This window comes from Lineus longissimus, chromosome 16, assembly GCF_910592395.1.
Source record: "Lineus longissimus chromosome 16, tnLinLong1.2, whole genome shotgun sequence".
NCBI classification, from domain to species: Eukaryota; Metazoa; Nemertea; class Pilidiophora; order Heteronemertea; family Lineidae; genus Lineus; species Lineus longissimus.
This window is the reverse complement of record NC_088323.1, coordinates 2,884,868-2,909,902: the sequence shown is the minus strand read 5'-3', so window position 1 is coordinate 2,909,902 and position 25,035 is coordinate 2,884,868. Positions and strand designations below refer to the sequence as shown.

At 40.1% G+C, this 25,035-nt stretch overlaps 2 protein-coding genes across 6 annotated transcripts in view; both read left to right on the top strand.

Annotated features, from left to right (window-relative positions):
- Nucleotides 1–523: 523 nt before the first annotated feature.
- Nucleotides 524–9,111, top strand: LOC135500571 (cholesterol 24-hydroxylase-like). Of its 2 annotated transcripts, none has more exons than XM_064792108.1 (13): nt 524–727; nt 1,053–1,130; nt 1,445–1,609; nt 1,913–1,999; nt 2,507–2,645; nt 2,776–2,889; nt 3,602–3,758; nt 3,912–3,974; nt 4,155–4,227; nt 4,450–4,645; nt 5,259–5,347; nt 5,739–5,805; nt 6,312–9,111. In XM_064792108.1, the coding sequence occupies exons 1-13, from the start codon at nt 540–542 to the stop codon at nt 6,453–6,455; spliced, it is 1,560 nt and encodes a 519-aa protein (XP_064648178.1). In that variant the 5' UTR covers nt 524–539; the 3' UTR covers nt 6,456–9,111. The 2 variants fall into 2 exon arrangements, with proteins under 2 accessions (XP_064648178.1, XP_064648179.1); XM_064792109.1 differs by having other exon boundaries at nt 527–727; nt 1,445–1,600.
- Nucleotides 9,112–10,758: 1,647 nt separating this feature from the next.
- Nucleotides 10,759–25,035, top strand: part of LOC135500625 (calcitonin gene-related peptide type 1 receptor-like) — a 52,549-nt gene continuing 38,272 nt past the window's right edge. For 2 of the 4 annotated variants that reach the window (XM_064792173.1, XM_064792175.1), the window contains exons 1-2: nt 10,759–10,800; nt 12,996–13,779. The gene's annotated coding sequence lies outside the window, so the exon portion shown is untranslated. The remainder of the gene's footprint in view (nt 10,801–12,995; nt 13,780–25,035) is intronic. The other 2 variants (XM_064792176.1, XM_064792177.1) reach the window with 2 other exon arrangements.

The following is a 25,035-nucleotide window of genomic DNA, read 5'->3' as shown; positions in this document are numbered from 1 at the left end:
GGTCGGTGCCACCATGCTCTCCAACCGAGAAATGAAAAACAAAATTTTTTTGAGCTTGTGAAAAAACATCACGAGGTTATTCATGTCCTTGAAAAACCTCAATGGGGTGCATATTTTTTATGCCTGACAAACCCAAACACGTCCCCGCTTGAACTCTTTTATGAACATGACCTCTCCCCCAAAGATCTGTATATAAAACACTTGATATCTGCCTATTATTGGGCAGAGCCCCATGAATTTACATGTATGGAAAGAATTCCAGTTGCAAAAATATCATGAAGAGTCCTAGAATTCTTAAACATCCAAACATCAGTCGACCTTCACGCCGGGTAAAAAAGGGATACATGTATTTGGCATTGTGTTACTAGTTAGAGCCTGTGAGGTTGGAAGATGATTTTATACATGCTTCATCTCTGAAATTGAAGCAGGTCTATCAGAGTTGTATCAAAGAAAGTTGAAAACCTCACTAATTTAACATTCCCGCGCATCAAGAAGGCCAGCAATGTTTCGGTATATTTCGCCATTCCCGGAAATTACCGATGACATACATAACTCGTGCTTATCCGTCCAGATCCTTCAAACTTCCGACCATGTTTTGGCTTTATCTCTCCGTTCCTTTTCTGGCAATCTTTGCTATCTTTATGCTTTACGTTTTGTACATTCTATACATACGATATGTTAAATTCGGGCACATACCAAGGGCGCCTTTAAAGTACAGTTTTACCAGGTAGGTTCGCCAAACGACTGGGGCCTATAGCATGTATAGTGTACATAGTATTATATACTGCTGGTCGTATTGATATTGTGTGAAGGCCTTGGCCTATCTGTTTGTTTGTGTGCTACAACTAGGTCATTGGTCTGGATTAATGCTGACCGGTAAATTACCCTGATATACCCTCCCAAGTAAGGCTGAAGCTAAGCTTTGCATACTCATACTCAAGTACCGTAGGGCGGCCAGGGTAGAGGGGCCAAGAAATTTTCAGACATCAGACTTTAGCTTGCGGAGCGTTTTTCCTGAGCAACTGAATAATTATGTCTTTGTATATTTACAGCTTTTTCCTTGGTCACGCGACTGTTCTCATCGACACTGCTGACGACTGGAGGAAGAAGATACGCGTCTGGGGTGAATGGTGAGCTTTGTTTCACAGGGCGAACGGGAGGGGTCATTTCTTCTAGATAGGTTCACTGGGGATACTCCCGGTTACCATTTGTAGGCAACCATTCTAGGAGAAGGAAGCCTCCGATATAAAATCTCAAAGTCGATTAGAACATCAACAGTGCAGTGTGCAGCAAATCAAGCTATAAAATCATTAAAATGTATGATCTTAAAAATTTGCCCTAAAATATATTCCGTGCTGTTTTGAATTAAATGCTGTTCTCACGCAGATAAAGATGAGTATCTGGCTGCTATTCTTGCACACTTTCATTACTTTTATAATTTCAGGTCCCGAGATCATGGAGACTTCTTTGGATTTTTTGTTTTCCATAATGCCATCATGATCACTGATAACCACATTGTCGCCAAACAACTCATGACAAGTAAGAAATACCTCAAGAACGAAGAGGGCTACAAAGACATGATGAACGTTTTTGGAAGAAGGTGTGAAACGTTGAGTAGACCAACAGTTTGTTACCTTCCTTCAGAATGCTCAGGGTGAAGAATTGAACTTAACTGCTCTAAAGCATAATTGTGGTTCTTCCCATTCTTTCAAAATGAAAATAGAACCTGAACTTCACCTACAGTTTTTATTAGAAAATGGCCTATCCAACGTACCCGATGATGAGAACGAGCCGTATCAACGTTTGAAACGGGCCACGAAACTTATACCTTATGGTCAGGAAGATGTGACCTTAACACCCGCCCATCGGTACACACTTCAATACCTTCCCTATCCACCACTACCTCTTTCAGATTGATCGGGAATGGTTTGTTGACCGACGTTGACCACGAGCACTGGTACAGAAAAAGGCAGCTTTTAAATCCAGCATTCCACAAACTGTAAGTACGGTATTGAATGTTGATTGCTGCGAGCATCGCTACATCGTGGCATTACTTTAGGAATATATCCATGATCAATGTTGTTGAGTGTATTTTGATGCTAGTTCAAGTTGAAGAACCGAGACGATTGGTACAACTATCTTCGTGATCAGTTTTTGTGGGTGCAAACCTAGATGATACCACTATATCGATTCACGATCGAGCGCAAATCGAGATGGAACCACTGTCTCCATGATCAGTTTGTGTGAGTTCAAACCGAGATCATGGTATACCATTATCTCCAAGATTTATCTAATGCACTGTAATTGGTCAGAGTGTAGTAAGTGCAGCGACGACTTCGTCTTGCCGTTTCATCTCGCCGTACGAGGTCATCTGTTCCCTGCCTAAAAGCTACTTCTCAAGCGCAGGGAGACCTGAGATATGAACATACATATTTCGGCAAATATTCACAGTGAGTTATGACAGATTCACATTGTGCTTTGATGTACCGTTCCATTTTGGTTTCAGGGCTTTGAAGGACTTGATGGACGAATTCAATTTAGGAGCCGACTGTATGGTCTCCAAACTCCTGTCACTTGCCGATGGTGAAACTACTGTGTCACTCTTAGATATAGTGAACAGGACTGCTCTAGATGTGATAGGCAGGGTAGGTGATTAAGCAACAAAAGAAAATACTAGTAACCTTTTAACTATTTTAGCCCAAAGAATCCCTCGTTACAGATCAGCACCGTATCTATCACTTATGACAGTACACAATTATTTCATTTGTTTTATAGACGGCATTTGGCCTGGACATAGACTCTTTAAACAACAATAAGAGCCCATTCCCCACGTCCATACGTCTTGCGCTCCAGGGAGTGACATCCGGGTACAAAGAACCATTTTGCCAAGTAAGTAACAGAAAATTAAACGTCTGATCATTTATTGGGTCACCAAGATCCTGCGACATTCATAAAAGCCATCCTCAACACCGCCAACATCGCCCAAGATGTCATGGTAAGATGCCACTTTTCCTAGTCATCGAGGAAAGAGCTGAATCGTATTCTTCCTTGAAAAAACCCTGTCGAATATTTCGCATCTATGTTGATTGTGCCTTTGGTAACATGATGATACTTATTGATTGTTACTCACATTAAAGTATCAAAAACTGGTATTTCAAAGCCTTGACGGGGGATAAAATTTATCTCTTATTTGATAATACAAATGCCAAAGTGCATGCGGAAAGGGGGATGCGACCTTTCATAACCCTGCAGACGAATCAGAAAAGGTAGCCTATGTTTGATGAATCGCTGGTGGTGACTATACAATGTAGTTGGGTTTACACAAGATGTAGAAATCCCTGGCCTTACCTGGATAATTCCCCCTGGAAAAAAATTGAAAAAGTGTCGGTCGTATTCTGACCGATTATCATTTTCCACTTCTACACCGTCAGCGGAGATACGGTATCATATATGTACTTATCAAATGCTTGAAATATTCAAATAAATTTGCTAATTTCCAATAGAAGCGGTTGAATAAGATAATTCGTGAGGGTTATATTTTGAAGTGGAAAGTTGTGTCGCTTTCACTGATCTTTATCCTTTCATCAAAACCTGTCTTCAGTATAACCCATGGAAAAGAAAGTACGTTATGGATGTTAGGAATGCATGCGAGTTCCTTCGAAGCTTCGGAAGGAAGATTATCAATGAGAGGCTAGCGCTGGTAGAGGACGGAGTTGACCTACCCAATGACATCCTGACCAACATACTTAAATCTACAAGTAAGAAAGTTCATAATGGCCAAGTACTAAACTTTATTATCATTTCAAAATCACTAGGTTAAGGAAACGGTGGGTTGTCCGCTTAAAATCATGTTCGTTTGTTCTGACCACTTTAGTCACTGTAAACTTTACTTGCTATATTCTTCTCTTCAGAGGTAGATCCAAGCGTGACTCTGGAGGAATTAGTGGATGATTTCGTTACCTTCTTTGTCGCCGGTAAGATCATTTTCTGATGAACTTTCTTTTGAATACCTTTTGGCAATCTTTTATAACGAACTTACCTTGCATCATCTAATAAGTCCTATAAATAATCTAACTTTTCTCTAGGACTGTATTACCTTTTTTATCAGGGAAAGTACACTGAAGTATATCACAAAAGTACCTTTTTTGTCTCAGGTCAAGAAACTACTGCGAATACCATTGCGTTTCTCTTGCAAGAAGTTGGGAAAAGGCCAGAAGTATTGATGAGGTTCGTCTGTTCTAGTTTTATCATGCTGTATATGCAAAATTAGCAAAATAAACATTGAAGTCTTAAGATATCTATCAGTATGTAAGGTACATGTAACAAACTTGCAATGCATTTGTCTTTGATTTTGTGTTTATAATATATATATTATATTTTTATGCTGACTTTCGACTAATGAAACGAGTCCTTGCGAGATCCCTTGACCAAGGTGTTTTCTATTTCCAGACTTGTTGAAGAGGTCGACGAAGTCATAGGCCAAAAGAGACACATTATATACGATGATCTCGCAAAACTAGAATACATGAACCTGTGTCTCAAGGAGATATTAAGGATGTACCCTGTTGCCACTGCTACCATCCGTGGAACAACTGAAGAGACGGTTATTGCTGGCTTTAAGATCCCGGCTGAAACATCTATTATGGTATGTCGGTTGCTCTTGCAGATTTCTTGAAGAAGTTGACGAAGTCATTGGCCGCAAGAAGCACATCGCGTACGATGACCTGGCTAAACTAGAGTACATGAGCCTGTGTCTCTAAGAGGGTCATCAGAATGTTTCCGGTGGGCGAAGGGACTTTTAGGGGTACCACTGAAGAGGAGGTTAAAACTGGTTCCATGCTTTAAACCCTGAATCTATCGGAAAACTTGGGGGCAAACGTGCCCCTGATACATCTGAAGACCCCCTGGAGAGCCTGTTTTGCCACCTCTTTGTTTCAACAAGATGTTTTTGTTTTCACAGATGCGAAAAGACCGAGCATATCAACACATTTCAAGGTTAACATACATTTTGCAGCTCTAAATAACCGGCGATTGATCATGGATACATGTCCTTCACGGGCGTACCAGGGGGTCAAAAGGGTTCGAACGAGCCCCCTCCCTTGGGCAGTGGGTCCGCTCAAGAGGACAACGAGTATCTTTCTCAGCGTCTATTTTACTATTATCGGGAAGATCTTGGAAAGAAGTTCCCTGGCAGGCAATTTTTGATTTGCGAATCTAGGTTGATAGCGAAATCCGCGTCCCTATTTTACTCTTTGCAGGTTAGTTTCGGCAACATTCATCACAAGGAATGTTACTTTAAAGACCCAGAGGAATTCAAGCCAGAGAGGTTTATGGATGAAAGCCAAAGGTTGGTGGTTGAAGTAGACTCCTTGAAAAACGCTTCATGACCTATATCGTGAATTGTCCTTCACAATTTACTTTGAACTAACTAATGAAATCAATAACAATACGAATGGTGATTCTGTACAAAATCTTTCTAACAAAATATTTGTCTTGGCTCAGAACGTGCTGCCCCTTTCTCAACTCTATGTTCCTTCAAAAAGTGGTACAGGATAACATTTAAGCCTGTCAAACCTGTGATAGAAACGCGCAGGCTTAGTGACTGCAGTGTACTAAGATATATGCCGACAAGGTCAAAACTGGAGTGCCAGGTTTTAGCATCACATAATATACGTTGCCATAATTTCATATGAACCTGTGTTTTTTTATGTTCATGAGCAATTGTCCTCCTTTTCCAGAGAGTACTTCACCTATATGCCATTTTCTGCTGGTATGAGAAACTGCATTGGACAGAACTTTGCTATGGTACGTGCCTGAGGTCCAGTAACACAGACACTCCGATATACATGTACTTAGCACTTACCTAAATGCTATGTCCTAACGAAATCTTTAATACAGGATTATTAGATACCAGAACAGCTGTATTGAGCCAGTGCAATGTGTCTCATTTCTTAGCGCTTCCCAGGCACACAACCGTGTACAAACAAGCTGTTCAAACCAGTGATCAAAGTCCATTTGTTACATATCACCCACGGACAGAGTGAGATGCGCATCATCCAGCGCGGGTCGGGTGTATACAACAATATCGCCATCTCAAGTAATGGCTTGCGCTAAACGTAAGCCGCTCAAGACCTTGCTCTTCTCGTTTTCTACCGATTGCAATCGAGATTTCGGTCAAGGCATTATTACCTCCTTTTTCTCAACCAAATTAGGAATGCGACTTCAGATATTGGTTCAAAAAGCGGTGATAGAACTGAGAAGAGTTTCGAAGTATCGATCGACCATTGCAAACAATTATGTTCTTGTTTCAGATCGAAAGTCGGGTTGTCCTTTGCAAGCTTCTGCAAACATTCAAGTACACCTTGTTGCCCAATCAAAGCGACAAGGTGACCGAAGCAACCACCATCAAGCCCTCTAGTGGAGTAATGGCGACACTACAGCTTCGAGATGACTAGGGATTTCGTAAGGTTTGAAGTTGGGCTCTGTAGATAAAACTGCGGTTCGGATCATTCTTACTTTATCAATCAAATAATGGATAACGAACTGTAAACTCCTCAAATTGCCTGTTATCTTTGGAAGCTAAATCATGTTTTTTTGTAAATGTGCGTCATGGTTATGAAATAGTCCTTGTAGGGAAAAAACACTAAGTTATAAAATCAAAACAAATGAATAAATATGCGTTCCAGAAACTTTAGGCCACCCTTTAAAAAACATTCATTGCAATTCTTAATAGTTTTAGATATACTATATTTCACACAAATCTCAGTTTTTGTCTATTTTTGGTGATAAAGCGCGAAGTGTTGCTGCACAATCAGGTGTTAGGCCATAGCATCATCGAGTTGGTTTGAATTAGCCAGATACGTCCGTGGCTCAGATAAATGTCTAAAAATAAGAATCTGACACCATAAATATCGAACAACACACAAGTGATGTTTTTTTGGTTTTCTCCTAATTCTTCACGGCAAATTGAATTATTATTAGCAGTAATGTTTTACCTTTTAGCAAAAACATATCAGCGAGCTTTTTGTAAATTCAGTATGTTTTTATATGAATCTTATTAACGCGTAGAGCGGTAGGGTTGGTTCCATATTAGCGAGTATTTATATAGACTAGGAATACACCATCTGAACTAGCACTACATGTAGGTACCGAATTTCGACAATAGGGGGGCGTTTGCAGGTGAATTCGGCTAGTATTCATAAGTGGTGTGCGATATGAAAGCGTGTATGGTCGCTGTCATTACCGAAAGGAGAGAATTATTCAGACTCTGCCGAACGAAAGTAGCTTCGAAGCTGAGCCTGGTCGGAGCCCAGATCAAAATCTACAGCAGGTTTGATTCTCTGCGAGATATCGCGTTGACTGTTCGTGTAAAGAGAGAATTTCATTCAGGAGAGTATACGCTTGATACATTCAATCACCGCCGTTTTATTGCACCTTTTTTGTTACCTTGGCATGTTAGAAGGTAGAAATACTCAGTGCCTGATGGTTTGCTAAGTGGTGGGTTATCGTGAATGTCGAAGAAGCATTTACTCGCGCGAAACGATATTCTCTCGATATTGTTGGCCTTTTCATGGTTCATTCTTATTCTTATTCAATTCATGTCATAGTAGCTAGAAAGAAAACCCCACAGGGAAACGAGAATAATGTGAATGGTGGATTATACTCTATAGTATCCTCAATGACCTGATGGCATTCAAATTGGCCAAAAATTAATGGAACGTTGTTCAAGTTTTTTGAATGTTGTTTTTTATTTCTCTATCTTTATCAGGATTCAGTTCACAAAAAATAGAGTGACTCGTGCAGAAAAATCAGTGGTGTTTTATCGATTCTTGTTTATACTGATAGAAAGTTCTGGGGCAGTACGTATACATTTTATATAAAGTGTTATTTAGCTAATTATGCAGACAGACATGTAAAGTGCTATATTTTCACACATATGACGAAATAGATAGGTTTAGATTGAATCCGAAAACGAGGTGAAGTTTGTTTTTATTCTCTGGAGAAAGTCATCAGGTCAAGTTCGTTGTTCTGTAATAGGCAAACCGGACATTAATACTGTGTCGTGGCTAGCTCGTAGAGGGGCGCCTGCACTAAACGCATACATCCAACCCAACCATGCTTCAACCGGTCAAATAGCTTCGACACAGCTTTGGAGATCAGTCTCGTCCTATATACTATCCGCCTGCTATGCTCTAAGTAATGCCAGGGTGATATCAGAGATAAATGCATCTGGCAGTATGGCTCTGTTTGCATGGTGTGTTGGAATCTCAAGGGTCGAAGATGTTGACATGAAAATGCACCTAGCCACCTTTGGCCTCAAATACAAATATATCATACTTTCACTATTTCCTAGTCAATTTCCATCGGTACAGTACATACAAACATCGTAAGCTGAAACCGACACCTCTGTTAAACAAATCCTACGAAATTGCCCGAAGCGTTCACCATAAAACCCTCTTTCGCACGTTTGGAAGCGGCCATAAACACGTGATCCGAATTCTATTGCCGTAATAAAGTCGTTGCCAACACTCTTAGAGATTTCGCGACATTCGGTCACCGCATTGCCCTAGGAACTGGAAAAATAGTGCAACTCGCCTTGAACTAACATGGCAATTTTTACAGCCAGCACAAATACTCTAGTTGGACCGACCGAGAAATCCGTTTCATGATGTTCAGCACATGTTTTTGATGCATTTGAAGAACCCCAATTGGGATAGCCAGTGGGCAGACGACGCCAGTGTGTCCGATGGTCTGTCATCTCATCATTGCATTGGCCTTTGTGTTGATTTCGCAGAAACTAATGAAGATATCTTAACTCGGTGAAGCAGAGCATCTGCGAATAACGTACAGTAGAATCCAACACATTCACATCCAATGGAAAACATGGGCGGCGCCTATTCTTTGAAATACGTGATTTATTTTGGCCATTTCTGGAAAAGTGATCCACCGATGCAGTTTACCTGCTTCAAGCTCCAAACACGTCGTTAAGGAGCGGTCTAATGGTCGGAAGCTCCGTTAAGCTTTTTATGTAATTAGACTTGCGATGAAAATGGTCATATTAGTCATCCGTACAATAATACGCTATCAGCGTGAAATCAGGCTTCCTGGAAATTGTCGTTCTCCTTTCTCTCTGATCAAACGGGACTCCAGTGCTGTGGACATGGACGACGTAGTTTCATAGGTAATGGCAAGTATAGATTCTTTAATCCAGACTTGGTATAGCAACCGGGAAAAGTAGACAAAATATTATGATGTTCACGAAACATCTTGGCAAGGAAAGAATTTCCTTTCATATCATGCAGCAACGAACTGAACGTTTCGCATTTTGGCATGTCTGGAAGAGGCAGGAACAACAGGTTAAACTGGTTTCTCATTGATCGTGATGTTTGGTACTTTTTTTACTTATGTAAGCATGCCTGTTTGACCATGTATTTAAATTTTTTTGATGGGAGTCTAGACCGGCACAAACCGTATGCTGCTAATATTGTAGCGCAGGTCGCATTTCATTGCATTTTTCATGACTGCATTAACATCGAACTCGTAGATTGATACGTTGTGGTTATTGAGGAAAGCCAATAAACAAAAACTTTCACATGAGGCTGTGTGATAGTTTGCAGCACAAGCGTCGTTTTGAAATAACAATCACTTGTCTCTTCACTTTCTTTCTCAGTAAAAGTCTTCTGATTTCGATAACCAAACAGCATAACTGGAGAAACAACACCTAACCAAGGTTAAATGATCCTGGCCTCCGGCCGTTGAGACCTCCGGGCTGGTTCGCCATATCAACTGAGCACTAACAGAAACTACAAGTAAAACCACTTGTCAGAGTTTGATCAACCTCCAGCGGCAGGTGTAACTAATTCGTTCCTCGTACAAGTATTTAGACTATCAATTTGATTCTCTGTATTTAAATAGCCTCTGAAGATAACGGAGGTAGACACCTGTCTCCAACAATCAGGAAAGCCATAGCAGCATGCGAACCTGTTCTTTTTTCGACAGTCTCCTTTTTCCGACGCCCAGAACTGAATTAGCTTTAGGACTTCTCGATATCGACAACGTAGAGTTAAAGCTTGAAGGTTGGCTCTGCAGATGCAAAACTAACTGAAAACTAAAACCTCTGTTGCGAGACTTTACCGTGCGATGGTTAAAGCAATGCTGCTACACCGACGAACTTGTAAACCCCTGCCAGCTATTTTGGTATTTCAAAGGTTGAGATCGAAGGAGCCCCGCTTTCACGAATCTTACCCTGAACCGTATGGTTGGTAAACGTTTATTATCCGTGCAATGGAGAGCTAGCCAGCTGGCGCATCTTCTCTCCTACTGAAAAGAATCCATCAATGACATTACATTGTATTTAGTTATCTGAAGTACTAAGTATCCATCCTATTCGCAGCCCTGGAACATGTTTAAGAACTTGACTTTTGTCGGTATGTTGTGTCTAGACTTGCTGACCATAATTCAATCAATGGACTCCATCGAGATGGACGTGAACACATATCTGCAGTAAGGGATCGTGTTAAAAAATAGAAACACTACAATTACAGGGCTTCGATAGACCAATAGCAAATGCGCCTCGAATATCGACTGTACGACTTTTCCCTAAACCAGCTTGCCTGCAAACTTTAGTTAGGGGTCAGGGCATCCCGCCCTGCTACACCATCGCCCGCTTAAGAACAGCGCCGCCTGTACCGATGGTAATTAAGCAGCGTCTACAACCATGCATACGCCGTTAAAGCAATCCAGTGTTACAGAACACGAGAGATCGATCTTCGAGACACCCAGGAAGAACGCCATGGACTTGTGCGTATCGATTTCCATATCAATTTGAGGAGCTTTGCTATTTGTCAGTTTTGTCTGTGACAATGGAGCTGTTCACATCTACATGTGTACGCGGCATGCGTCGACACATATTGATGTGTTCGGCCGATGTCACTTTGTATCTCTTAAGTGGCCTGCAAAGTCCTTGCATGAGCTGGATTGTGGCTGCACTTTTGTTCTCCAGAAAGGTTTTGGAATTGGCTGGGTAATAATGTTCGCGATTATACATCGCTTTGAAAGAGTAGATAACACAATGAAGTATAGCCCACTTCATCATTATACTAGTAACTAGTAACGCAACACCAATTATATATGATACTAACTTATCGGTTTTAGACTACATTTCTAATACTGGTTACACTTTCCGTAATCTATACGCATCCCACCTCACGTCTCGGTCTTCTAACGGATCTATTACGACATTTTTTCTCTTGAATGAATAGAAACCATTAATTCATGGCAATGTGTTCCATAATGGATTCGAAAGACATGTACTGTTTTTTGGCTTCGCACCGAATTTCGATATTTCGTATCTTTTATTATTCTACAATTGATAGTTTTCCTGGGTTTTTTTGTTTGTTGTTACTTGACACAGAAGTAAGAACACTTCGTAAGGTTGTTAACAGTTTTCAAGTTTAACATCCTTCATTTCATTGTTCCTTCCTTTTGTGCCAATATGGTATAGCATTGTTCCTATATTTAGCCGTGTCCTTCGACTGGCATTTCTTCGAATTGTTTCTGGGGTACTTCCTAAGGAATCCGACTCTAAATTTGCTCATCGTCACCGGGGAGTTACAAATCTTAACCACGCGGAACATTGCCGACGATATTGGCTACTTATTTGTTTATCGCGCGCCACGAAATGACTCATTCGAGGAAATCATGTATACATGAGTGATCGCCTTCGATATAACTCTTCAAAGGGTTGAGGATATCAGCTGGCCCCTGTAAGTCTTGTATCACTCGGATGTTGTTATTATTCCGGAGATACCTCTTAATTGAGTGAGGATCGGCGGATGAAGGGAATGTTCTTGGTTTCATCAATGAGCTACCGCGGTAGTTGCCACGCTAGGACGATTGCAGAAAGCTGTTGCTGAGTTTGAAAAGTTCGGGTTCAGGGTTTTCTTCAAGATGATAATGATAATGATACCAATGATAATAACATTATCAATAATAATAATGATAATGATGATAATGATGATAATACTATACGTACATGAAGGAATAAATAACCACAAAATGAAAGGAAAGAAAGAAAAATGTAGTAGATTCGTTGGGAGTCGAACCCGTGACCACCAGGTAGAAGTCAGGCTTTATAACCGTTGAACCACCGAGGCTTTCATGTTAGGCTAGTGGTTTTCATCGCATCTCATAGCCGGGCTATGGTGATCTGAGCCTTTTTTGGTCGTTGCCGCTTTGATGGAGAACCTATGCCAGCAATAAATTATAGTGCAAGTCCTGCTTAAGTCTTTGCAGCAATTGGTTTTTATTGTTACAACGCAGATTTGACTTTATTATACAGTATGTTATCAATTTTCTATTTAAGGAATTGAACCCGAGGCGGAGGACCTTGGTTGAGTTACCAAGACACTCGAAGGTGGAGCTAAAATACAGTCCAAACCCGAGCCGACAGGCGAGGGTTTGGACGAAATTTTAGCTCCACCCGAGAGTGTCTTGGTAACTCAACCAAGGTCCGAAGCCGAGGGTTCAATTTCTATTCTAAAATACCTCAAACTTAAAAAGATAGGCCACGAAATAACTTGAATATGTGCGAATTTGGCAAATTCCATCCATCGCCTGCCCGGAGCGCCGGTAGCGCCGTTGTTTACATTATGTTACGGCAGCCCGTATAGGAAGTCCGGATCGGCTCGCTCAAGTGACGCTAAAATCCGCGCAAATGGGCTATTTGGAGCGTTTTTCTCAGCAAATATGTGTAGTGCTCATTAAAAAACTTAGGGTGGTTGATGCTTCCTTGGCTGATTTGTGTTTGAAGCAGTGTTTTGAGAGCCTCAAACTTCTGAAGTGAGCTGTGTGCATGGTTCCACATTTTAGTGCAACCCGAGGGAACTTTGGTAGAGCATCTTGGTTGCGTGTCCAAAACACTCCACTCTCAGAACGAGGCTTATGCATTTTCCATTTAAAAGTTGACTTTACGGTACCAAGGTATTTTAGAATAGAAAACATTTCTTACACTGGAACTGCTTCATTTGTTGATGATAAAGAATCAACGGAGTCATGCAAATGAGAAAGTGTTGAACGCTTGATCGAGGCGCTCCAGGCTCTTCTACCGATAGAGTGTCTCATTCCAGTAGATGATAGAGCAAGGATAGGTTTGAGAGACCATTCGAGATAATAACGGACATGCACGCTTATGATCTGTAGCCCGCTCCTTTCTTGCCGTGTGTGTCTTTTGATTTGTTCGATTAGTTTTGAAATTTGATACGGGATAACCGAGTCGTCATTGACATACGTATTCGAGTTCAAGGACAAAGTGCACCGAACTGAACGCTGGGTCATTCAGAGACGTTCGCTGGTGCGCAGCAGAGCATCGTGGGATCTACGCCACCTGCTGAAGATTGAAGGGACTCTTGAACTCATCGCGCTGGACTTAAGTCACTCGAAATATTGCCGAGATTAATATTTGCTCGATAAGGACTAATTTCAGCTGTAGGGATCGATAAAATAAAACAATTTAAGAGGCAGCATACTTTTTGATAAGCGAGATAACTTTATATTCGTTAATATCAGACGGAGAGGGATAAAGTTCAAATTGTCAGTGAATTCTTGGATCAGCGCGTTTAAAATCCAATCTTCACCTGTGCAAAGAACCATGTTGCGCTTCAACTTGTAGACACTTTAAATTTTAAAATCGGAACACGTTTTCAAAATCGCAATAAATCTTTTGGATACTGGCGGATCGCTGATTGTTAATAATTGTTACTAAGGAATTCTGCGATCAAGGTAAGATTGTCGTTTACTAGTTTTTCCTTGTTTAGTGGAGTATTGCGATGTAGTGAGTTGGGCTTTGTAGCTCGATTATACCAAATTGCAGATGTCAACTCTCGAGCTGTTAGTTCGAAACGAACATTGTCGTTAGCGTCCTTGAAAGTTGCTCTCTCTTTTTATTATAGCGTCAAAGACAAAATATTCTCAGTTCAACGGGATAAAGATTTGTATAGGAGGCAATCAGATAGTTATAGTGTGGGCTGCTTCTTCGTCGCGGCTCATCAATGCTTGTTTTTGCATATGATCCTTAACTACTTCGCGGGCGTTATATCTTACTGTTTAAGCGAATAATATTGATTCGCTTTTTTAAATTTTGGCGAATCTCAAATATAACATGAGCAAAATGAGGCAGTACCAACCACGAAGCTCATCTTCCAAGGCCAACACATTGCAGAACACGTTGTTCCTTCGGTTAACTAGCAGTATAACCAATACGTTTATTACCATTATATATCATCATACACTTCAAAGAACGGTAAACCGGACAGCTACTTGATGGTAATACATGTAGTTGCGTACGCTCTACTCAAGGATGCTGGAACGTATTTACCCGGCAAACATCGTAATTAGCTAATTAGTCTTCTTAGGGATACTAGTTAGTTTCATTGGTGTGTCATATGATATGTAAGTTTTCCTGAATAGTCGATTCGTGCTTTCGAAGAACCCGGACACGAAGGATCATGTTTTGGTGTATTCAGTTAAGAAATTTAATAATCTAGCTTCGTAAAGAGATATTGGAACAGATTATAATACGACTAGAATGAGAGACATAGATATATGTCGGACTCGTTAGTACTTCATAGTTGTGGAGGAGGCGGGGAAAGTTTAAACTAATTGTCAATAAAATACAATAACTTGCTTCGTACCTCCGGGCGTCGCACTGCGTAGCTTGCAGACCTGTCTCATTAAAATGGTCGAATCCGAACTTTACTGTTGACAACTTGTTCTTAAAGTACTTTCTCCATCGATTCTCTGTCATGTCAATTGGCTATGACACGCCTTTGTAAGTCGAGCGTCTAATTACAAAATGCGCTTTGGAGGCCCTTACTTCTAGTTTGTAACACTTCCTAATTTAAATACTTCAAGCAAGCTTCCCTTGAACGGTGTGCTTTATTATCAGCCTCCCATGCCAAATCAACTTCAATGAACGCATTTCCCTTAATCTATTACTTTCATGTATCAAATGGATGGTCTATTTCCTGATAAATCCTTCAGAAATCAGTAATGAGCCACTTTCATGTTAGTCATTTTTATCACAATAAAGTAGTCACGAATTGTCTGCGGTATTCAGTGACACTGCGTGTTCTTATCGTATTGAGGCATACGTGACTTAAAAACTGAAATAAGTTTTATAGTTTTGAGAATGACAAAGTTCTTGAATGTTATCTGAAAGGCGAGATTCTACATATTTGACCGATCTTGAATCTGAGGTTATCCAATTATGTAAATCAGATACCGTACGTACTAAATTATATCGCTTCTCGACCTCTTAAGGAAACGACACATGAGTAAAGGATACAATTGCGTCCATTTGTTCCTAATCGTCCTCGAGCATGCGATCGCATCGGATTCCTGCCCGATACGGAACTGGTTGCAATATCATCTCTACAGGGAACAATATAACTGCGAATTGCCTTTATCTTCTTCTATGAATGTTATGTACTACATTACCACTGCAGAAGTCCGTGTGTATCTAAAAGCACGGTATAAGTTGTTCTATGCAACTCCCCTATAATCAAGTCCTTTTTGCCAAGTTGAAAATGATAAAGAGATGAATAAGAGAAAACTTCATTATATCTCCGTCCCGTCTCGCAGTTTGTTTAACCTACCTGCCTTGCTTCTTCAGCCAAGGCCGCGTATCGACATCTTGATCTGAGCATCTAATAGGTGGATGACCGCGAACATAATTACATCATACTATGTCATTCCTCCTTTACCTGTAGGTCAGAGGCCAGGATTACCACAACATTATCTGGTAAGCAAGCTGATAAAATCGAATCAGTTTTGATTACCTATGTTACTATTTGGATATTCGCTTCAGATTATCAATGGCCTGCGTGCTATATCAAAGTAGTTACAGGTAACCAGCTTCTTTGAACATTATCCTCAGGCGGGATGGAATTTCATTGAAAAGTCTTATGAGTCTTGAGTACACCATCGATAGTTTATAAGGTGAGCTGGCTCTTGGTAATATTACATAACATTGTTCAGTGGTGTCTAAGCCTTTTTTCAAAGTGTCTCTAAAACTTAAACATAAGCGTTGCTATAAAGGTGCTAAATTTTGTTGTATTGATTACGGTGATGATCTATCGATTACCAGGAGGAGCCGGAACAGTATTATGATCGATTGGCGAATCAAACGGAGTTTATGCTGTCCTAATCACCGCTTTCATGTTAAGATTGAATTAAGCTTCTTCCGTTTTAACCCGTTTTAGAACTACATTAGCGCTCAGCGCGCTGTCTCATCGACGGAAAGACGACATGTCGATTGCGACAGGGTGGGGTATAAGGAGGGATCGGGTAAGGCTAGATAAGGGGGGGTGCGATTATTTGAGGCACAAGTCAATGAAAATTGGTCCCGAGCAAACTGATCTCTTTTATGATGGAAATGTCGTCTATATCTGATTGGGCTTTTTCTGTAAGCATCAATATGTGTTATTCTCTGTGTCATACGCGATCATGAGTATGATACAGCGAGTATAAGACATGCTTATGCACAAGGCTTATGTTCAAGCTACAAATTCACAGACTGAGCCCTCTTATCATCCCACCAGCATCATTTGTGAAGCCGGGGTGGTAATCATCGAAAAGCAGCCCGTCTATATGAATTGCCTTGATCCCCGCTTTGTCCAGGCTGTCTCCAGTCCGTAGTTCACATCGATCTTAGGGAATCCGACATCATGTTCGGAATCATCACGTTATGGCTAACATAATGTTTGATCCCGTCCATTCAAAAGTCCGAAGCTTTCGTTTTAATACTTTCTTAGCGGTAGTTTCCATACGATGCCACATGCCACTGGCATGCCGGTGTAACAGTAACAAATGCCCCCCTGGAAAAAGTGTCCGGCCCTATTGTATTCTGCAATATGGTTCTATAGAGACCCTGACCGTCAATAGCTCAGAGATTGAAGCGCATAATAGAATCCTTTGTTTCCCGGGCAATCTATCCTAGGACATTTTAAACTTCTACACCGGCACCAGAAAATCATGCCGATTGGGAAGATTTGCGATGATTTAAACAATACACTTACGTTGCAGTATTCTTTTCAGTTTACTTTTTTCGTGAATATCTACAAATGTGTCAAGTTTCATCTAAAAATATCCATTAGAAAAGAAATCAGCCCCTGTCTAGACTCTCCCCCCCCCCCCCATGATCCCCCCTCAATCTATAATGGCTCCAATAAAGAAGTTTTTCCAGGATATTGAGTTGGGTCCAATAATTAGATTGAAAAAAAGAAGTTTTGAAGAAATCGGCCTAGCAGGTCGGGCCAACAGCTGTCGAAAGGACAGTGGTATTTATGAAAAAGTCTATTGTTAACATAAAAACGTGCATTTTCAATTACAGCTCAGCGTCTCCCATGGTATCCATGTACAATCACTGCAGTCTGTAATCGGAACGAGACGGATCTAATCTATGAGATTTATCTCAAATTACCTTACGTATCCGACGTTTTGATCATATAATTCCATCAGATATATTCCTATTTATCATTTGATAATTTAGAATTGTAACTGATACGCTTCATGTGACTCCCGGGGGACGGTTGACCTTCCTGTGAGGAATGTGTTCCAAGCTATAAGGAACGGAACTAGAGGGCATTTCCTGATTGGCTGGCTCTAGTTTTGCACCATATACAATATTGCACAAAACAACAACAACTGCAGCACCAGCAGCACAGCAGCAGCAGCAGCAGCAGCAGCAGCAGCAGCAGCAGCAGCAACAACAACAACAACAACAACAACAACAACAGAAACAACAACAACAACAACAACAACAACAACAACAACAACAACAACAACAACAACAACAACAACAACAACAACAACAACAGAAACAACAACAACAAGAAAGAGTATAATCTAGATCATTACATCTCGGTGTATCGATAGTACATTTACGTTATCAACTAGGTGCTATCTTTTCTAACCCAATCTTTTTCGTCTTTTTCGTCTTAGCTGTCATGCGTTAGCATCCAATCCCTTGCGCTTAATCAGTGAAATTGTCCTGCTGCATGGCCTACTATCTGTTTGCGTTTGTTGGCGGTCGCATCACATCTCTCGAGCAGTTATGGTCCATTATTTCTAGCCTCGCCTGCTAGTGTCTTGGACAACAACATCTTATTTGAGATGGATCGCGCCCATTGTCTGCCTAAATTGTAGCGTACGTTATAATTAGACGCATAAGATAGCGGCGAACACGTCAACTCACATGCTCCATTGAAGCTCTTTCTTCCTTGGCTGTTTGGAATAATTTCGCAAGGTTCAATTAGGTACCCGCACATTACACAACGTATTTTCTGTTTGTGCTTTTGCCATCTTATTGTCTCTTTGTCTTAGTTGTCTTTGTCCTTATCCGTAGGTAATCGTATGCTTTCACCTCGGCGGTGGTTTTGCCTTCGGGCGTCTGCGCAAAGCAATCAGTAAATCGAAAGCACCATGTCCCTTTCTCAGCTAACCGTTCCCCAGGGCGAATTTACCTGTCACCGATTTACTCGGAGGTCATCATTTCTCAAATGCCATGATAATATGATCATTAATTGCTTAGATACGACATTTTGATTCTTTCAATGGGCACGTTGTTAGAGACCATAGAAGCACCTGTGGATAGGCTTGCGACCTCAATCAGCAGCAGGAGCATCAGAGAATGTTTCTTCAATCAGTACCTTTTATGGCTTATTACTGCCCCATTTTTTTTAATAATTTGGGTCATCGAATATTTGTGAGGTTAGTTATAAGGCATATAAATTGTAGTTTCTGATTGAAGAAGCATACTCTAATTCTGCAGTATACGTAACTATTCAATCTCTTCGACAAAAAGCAAATGGCCCTTTCAACCTTTCAACATTGTCACCTTTATAGAAGGCAAAGTAACTTGAAAAGGTTACTCTACGTATACCTTAACCGTATCTAATCGAAAAAACCTTCTCGTTCTCAACATGTGTATGGTTTCACCCTTATTGTATGTCATGGGTGGGGTTTCGTATTCCTTGTGGACCGCATTTTTATGGCATCCAGCTCAGTAACACAAGTCCTCTTCGGACTAGCTCACAGAAAGTAGTTTACACGATAAATATATTCAGGTATGCACTAAACTACCATTGTTTACACTATGCATATATTCACGCCTATAGTAAACTACAATATTCCAGTACAACATACACCTGGTGTTATACTGTGTAAAAACAAACTGACTTTAATTTACTCAGTCAGGTATGCCGTGTCTAACTTCTACACCTCAGAGAACCAAAGGTTAATCACTCCTTTTATTTATGAGGTGGAAAAGAATTCCCTCAATGGCAAGAAAGGTAAACAGTTCAGTTTGTCCCACGAGCAAAAAATGGAGCACTGCAAACAAGTGAAGATGTAATTCAAAACTTGCTTTATCACCTAAAAACGTGTTCATCCATTGCATTTGCTCTTCAGTAACGACTGAAAGAACTGTAGCCTTCTCAACCGTATCCAAAGTAATAAAAAGATACATTTAGAATACAGTAAGGTACAACGCCCATGTAACCACGGACAAAGGTTACCAGTACGGTATGATCAACTAACTATTATCTGTGGCGTAACACACTCTTTGATGAAATAACTGTGCTATTTCTTCATCATTACCGGTGTCGTGCCCGTTCGATTAGGAGATGCTGCTGTAACCTATCAGGACTCTCAACTGCATGCGCGCTGCGCCCTTTAAGTCAAGTCAAGTCAAATGAGGTGTGTCCTGATGGAGAAATTTGAGTTAATAAAGCATGAAAGTTGCTATAATTCTGGTATGAAATGTTGCCCATATTCAACAATGAATGAAATCAGAGCAGCACGTATCACGTCACTCTAGTTTTACATATTGTCTGTTTACGATATCAACTGCTGATGAGTTGCCTTATGATCACTGAGAAGGAATCATCTAATAGGATTGTCACGGTCACTACTTCTCTCTAATAGTCCAATCATTTGTTGAGCTACTGCCAGTGAAAGTGTAAAACGTAGTTTCTAACTCAGCGTACATGCGTCGCCCAGACAAGTTCCTGTACAAATTCTGTCCTGCTTTTGATTGGCCGATAATGGCATCCAAGCAACCCGTTATGAGTTAACGTTCTAACAAAACAACGCGAAGCAAAACCAACAAACGTAATTTATCAAAAGCGAATGTCCTTTAGGTTGATAGGTTAGGTTTCACCAACTCCGTTTACACTATTTCTGTTCATTTGATGCTATCCTCCTGAAAGTGAATATAATGTCAAAGGAGTGTTGTGGTTGGCCTTGCACTTTCCTCAAAGAGCACGGTGTTGATTGTTATAGCCACCCACGCTGAAACCGCTATTAAATTTTTTCACAGTGTCAGATTTTTGTTTGTTGTCCCGTTGTAAAAGAGGGGTGTTGCCGCAGTAATTCTGGCTGTTATTTGTAAAAACTGGTTAGATCATCATGTCGATACAAAGAACAATGACAATGATACAATGCCTTGATTATGGCTTTCACCTACATATCATCTATGTAACTACAATCTGCCTTGTAGGTTGTGAGGTCAGTAGTCTGACCAAGAAATATCGAGAGGAAGACAGTACGGTATGATTCTTTCAGCAGCTGATTAATACGTAGCAAACGTGTACAGGGCATGTACAGTATGTTTCAGGTTTCTACCAATGGTCAGCCCAATCGTGTGAATAAGTTCATATATACAACAACAAACTCTACCCACATATTTGTCTACAGCGCGTACTTCATTTGAAAATGTAGAAGATCTTATTCCACAATGATGCATTTTTCGGATGACAGCTAATTCACTTTGGGAGAAAGAAAGAAAAAATCCATTAACTTCAAAAAAGGATACTTAGGGATCTTCATACTACGCAGCTTTGCATTTTTCAGTAGATGGCGGAGGTACCTTCGTGCGGAAGAAATGTTCAAGATACAGTGCAATGAAAAAGAAAAAACACCACCAGAGAATGCTTTTAAAAATGAATTCGGATGATCGCTTAATGGGAACGTGACTGTGGTATCTGTAAGTTACTATGACAGTCTATTAGAATGGCAAAACAACTAAAGAAAACTGCATGCATCGACGTGATATTTCATCTCCGTTTTGACTTTTCGGAACCACAATTTTCCTCAAGCACCTTATTTTTACTAAAAAAACCCACAGAACTTTTTGAAAGTATTAGATTTATATCATCATCTTAACTATTCAGTTAGCGAATTCTTTACGGTGTCGGTCGGTACATCAGGCGTTGGTTGATACGCCATCAGCTCTCTATTGATTCAAGGCGATTTTTGTAGACCAAATCGCCTAATCTGGGCCGCTTGTCTGTTAACGAACGTCCACTTCGTTGTGGTACTTCAGTATTATATCATTGATTCGCACCCGTAACCAACAAATTGTAACAAACGTCTGTCTAATATCATTCTGATTTTCAATCGAACAAAATCTGACGTGAATTCATTTAATACAGCGCTGTCGTTTGACATTGGCAATAGTTGTTAATTGATTGGATAGATATGCAAATTTTAATTGAAATCGTCAGTGCATCGGGTTATTGAAAAGTTGCGAAAAATGAGGGAGGAAAAAAATTGGTTTTGAAAGTGGTTATTGCCGAGGAATTTGTGTCAGATTTTATTGCCGATTTCGTCAATATTTGTTAGTGAGGCATTGGAAAATAGCTGTTGGTAAGCGAGGCGTAAGAACTCTGCCAATTACATACCATTTAACATATAGTGCATTTATCAGATTTTGGTTATATGAAATGACAGTTTTTGTGCAACTTTTATTTTTGTTATCATCTGATCTTCTGAAACAGTATTCACAATAAATGAGAGGAGTATGTCCAATATTGTCCATGAAAATGTTATGCGCTGTCATGTGGTGATACTTGTATTTCACACTTGCACTTGCATAAATAAGACATCTTCGACCAGTTGAAATGTACAAAGTGGAAGTTCATACATGTAGCTGCAGTTTAGAACCAATTTTTAAGATGATAGAACTTAGAAAGCGTTAAACGTTATCTCGAACTGTTACAACCTTCGCATACTTTCTGATGTCAAACCTGTTACATACTTATGAACATCCCCCTCATGTAAATCATTGCTCAGGTGTGTTGTAAGGTCTAAAGAGTCGGATTTAGTATACCTTTAACCAGTTGATAAGGTGGGCTTGGAAAGATAAATTGTGTGATATCGGTCTTTTCGGCGGCTCGAAATAGCCCTTGGTGTTGTAACTGTGATGAGAAATGTAATTCATGTATATCTTGAGTGAGACACCGGAATGTGGGATAGATATAGTAACTGATCATTCTCTGTAAACCTGGATATGAGAACCAGGTACATTTCATCCGGAAACCCTCACTACTATACAATAGTCAACCATTGTTATAGCTGTTGATCGGAGAGCAGGCCTACTATTCCGAAGTTGAAAATCCCGATCAAATTGTTGATCAGTTTTCTATACATGCTCATGTTCAATCTCTACAATATTTGTGCAAGATTCTGATTTCAGATCTCAACAAAGAATCTTACAGGCGTCTTGTAAAAGTGGTTCAATATAACGATGTCAAGAATTCAACCCCCGTTTAGTTGCTTCTCGCTTAATATATCGAACATGTGGAATAAACCAGTACAATTCACACCATGTGTGCTCGAGCGATAACAATTCAAACTGACTTCGATGAAAAAACGCACCCTGGGATTCAATTTATAGCAAGTAGAGGAGACTATGGCGAGGGAAATAAAATCCATTCAGTTTCAATCTAAAGTTAATGTGAAAAAGATTCCTTCCTTGCTTAATTTGCATAAAATTGAGCTATTATTACGTGAGCTTCGTAGAAAGTTTAAGGTCGAATTTTGCAATTTTGTGGTAGGCGTGAAGTCTGCGATGATTTTGTGCCGCCGATACTGGCAGCCGTTAATGGTATTGACCCGACTGTTCGAGGATGGCTTGCCTTTTTGTATCATTTGCCTCAATTTCCAACGGTATGATGTAACCATCAAATTCAATATTGGTACTGCCTTTGTAGCCTGAATACTGTGGGCATCGTGTCAGACAACTGGCTATGAGTAAATATATTCGGGTTATAGCAGTCGTAATGAAAATAACACATTTTTCGTTTCAACGTCAACGCCTTCAACTTTTTGATATTGTATTTATAGCCATATATACATACCACACGGATACGTTTCTTTATCCGTGCTTGCAGAGGACCCCATGCAAGGCAGTTCGTGGGGGTTGGTATCATAAATTTTTGTCCTGATGACCCCTCATACAATTTTCGTGAGGTTTCATCCTTTCAGTTCATACAGTTGTTATCTTTTGATTGACATGGAGACGGAACCATCTATCAAGAAAGGGCAGAATACAAAACTACATTCCGTCAGAGTTTATTATGAGTGTGTCATAAGATAGCTAATTTAATCTCAATAAACGGAATTGATATGTCATCCGGACAATGAAATTGCCTTTCTTTGTCATTTACATCGACCGATTCTCCGGACCACAGTGTCAGCTGCCAATCGAAAACACAGAGTACGGATCTGGAACTAATTGTTCTGACACACGAATGCAAATTTCGAGAAACCAAACTTGAAATGCCATCATTGCATTAATTTCCCAACAGCTGCATGCCTGGTTTAATCAACTAAGTTTATAAAGCTCTGCAAGAAGAAGAATCGAAAATTAATTTGAGAAAGTATCAATTTGAAGGTGATTCGGCCCACATACCCATCCATCAATATGGATAGAAATGCTGTGAATGGAAATCAGCTTCATGTATCAATTGAATTCCTTTTCTTTTTGGATCGCATTATTGGTATATCGGCGTACGCCGTTTCCAATTCACTTCATGGACTCCTAGAAAACGTGCCCTTAATACAGATTCAATCACGGCCCGGACGTTTGGCGCACCTCGACACTTTTTATAATGAGAGGCAGCGTGAGTGTCATGTCATGATTGAAGCTTTTTTCCCGTTAGAAATCAATTATAAGAGTTTTAGTGTACCTAACGTGCCCCTGACGCATCACGCTCTGATATTCCACAAAATCGGAGTGTGCGAGCCTTTTTTCATTGAGAATATTGGTATAATCTCATCTAATGCACTCGATGTAATAAGCCATTAAACCGCACTCTCATGTTAAATTTTATCACCCATAGATTTCAACAAAATCTAAGTTTTTTTCTCAATTTTTGTCATGTAATGCTCCTAGTTCAGTTGGAAATTTAAGATAATATGTGGAGGTGACCAATAATGATCCTTCAATATGTCATTAGTCCAAACTGACCCATTCATTAAAAAGCTCCCGACTAAATCTATTGCATGTGCCACCGAATGCGGTATGAACACACTAAGGCACTTCATTAATAATACAATCAAATGGTCTTTGTGACAAATAAAATCTTTCAGACGATCACCACGTGACATATATGAGTAATCATTTAAATTAGGATTAGTTAAATACAATGAAATGTTAGTTCCTGGCTAGCGGCAAGCTGAACACACGTTTGTGTGGTCGCTCCTGTGTATTGGTAGTTGGCCTACAGTTCACAGGTATGCATAATACATATGTTATTTCGTCTCGTAGTTTTGCCTTGCCGATATTTTCAAATCCGGTGACTCTTAATGATATATTGAACATGTTGGATTATTCTAGTAAATCTGTATGATATATTCCGCATGTTGGAGTGTTCTTTGGAATCGTTTTGGACATAGTTTCATATGGATTTATACAATATTTTATTAGCTTCTCATTCACCATGCTGTACTATGACAATACATTTTCCTGTTCCATCATTAATCAAACTCAGGAAATGATATCGCTATTCTATATTCAGCAGTTCAGTAATTAAAATGTCACCATACTTTATGAGATTGATATGCAGCCATTCGGCGAAAGAATTTGTACTTGTAAGGTAAAACTTTAAGTGCATTTGCTTTTTATTAAATACTCAGAAGAGTACATTTAGTTTAACGCTAAAAGCCATTTGCTCCTTAGAGTATAACCCACTA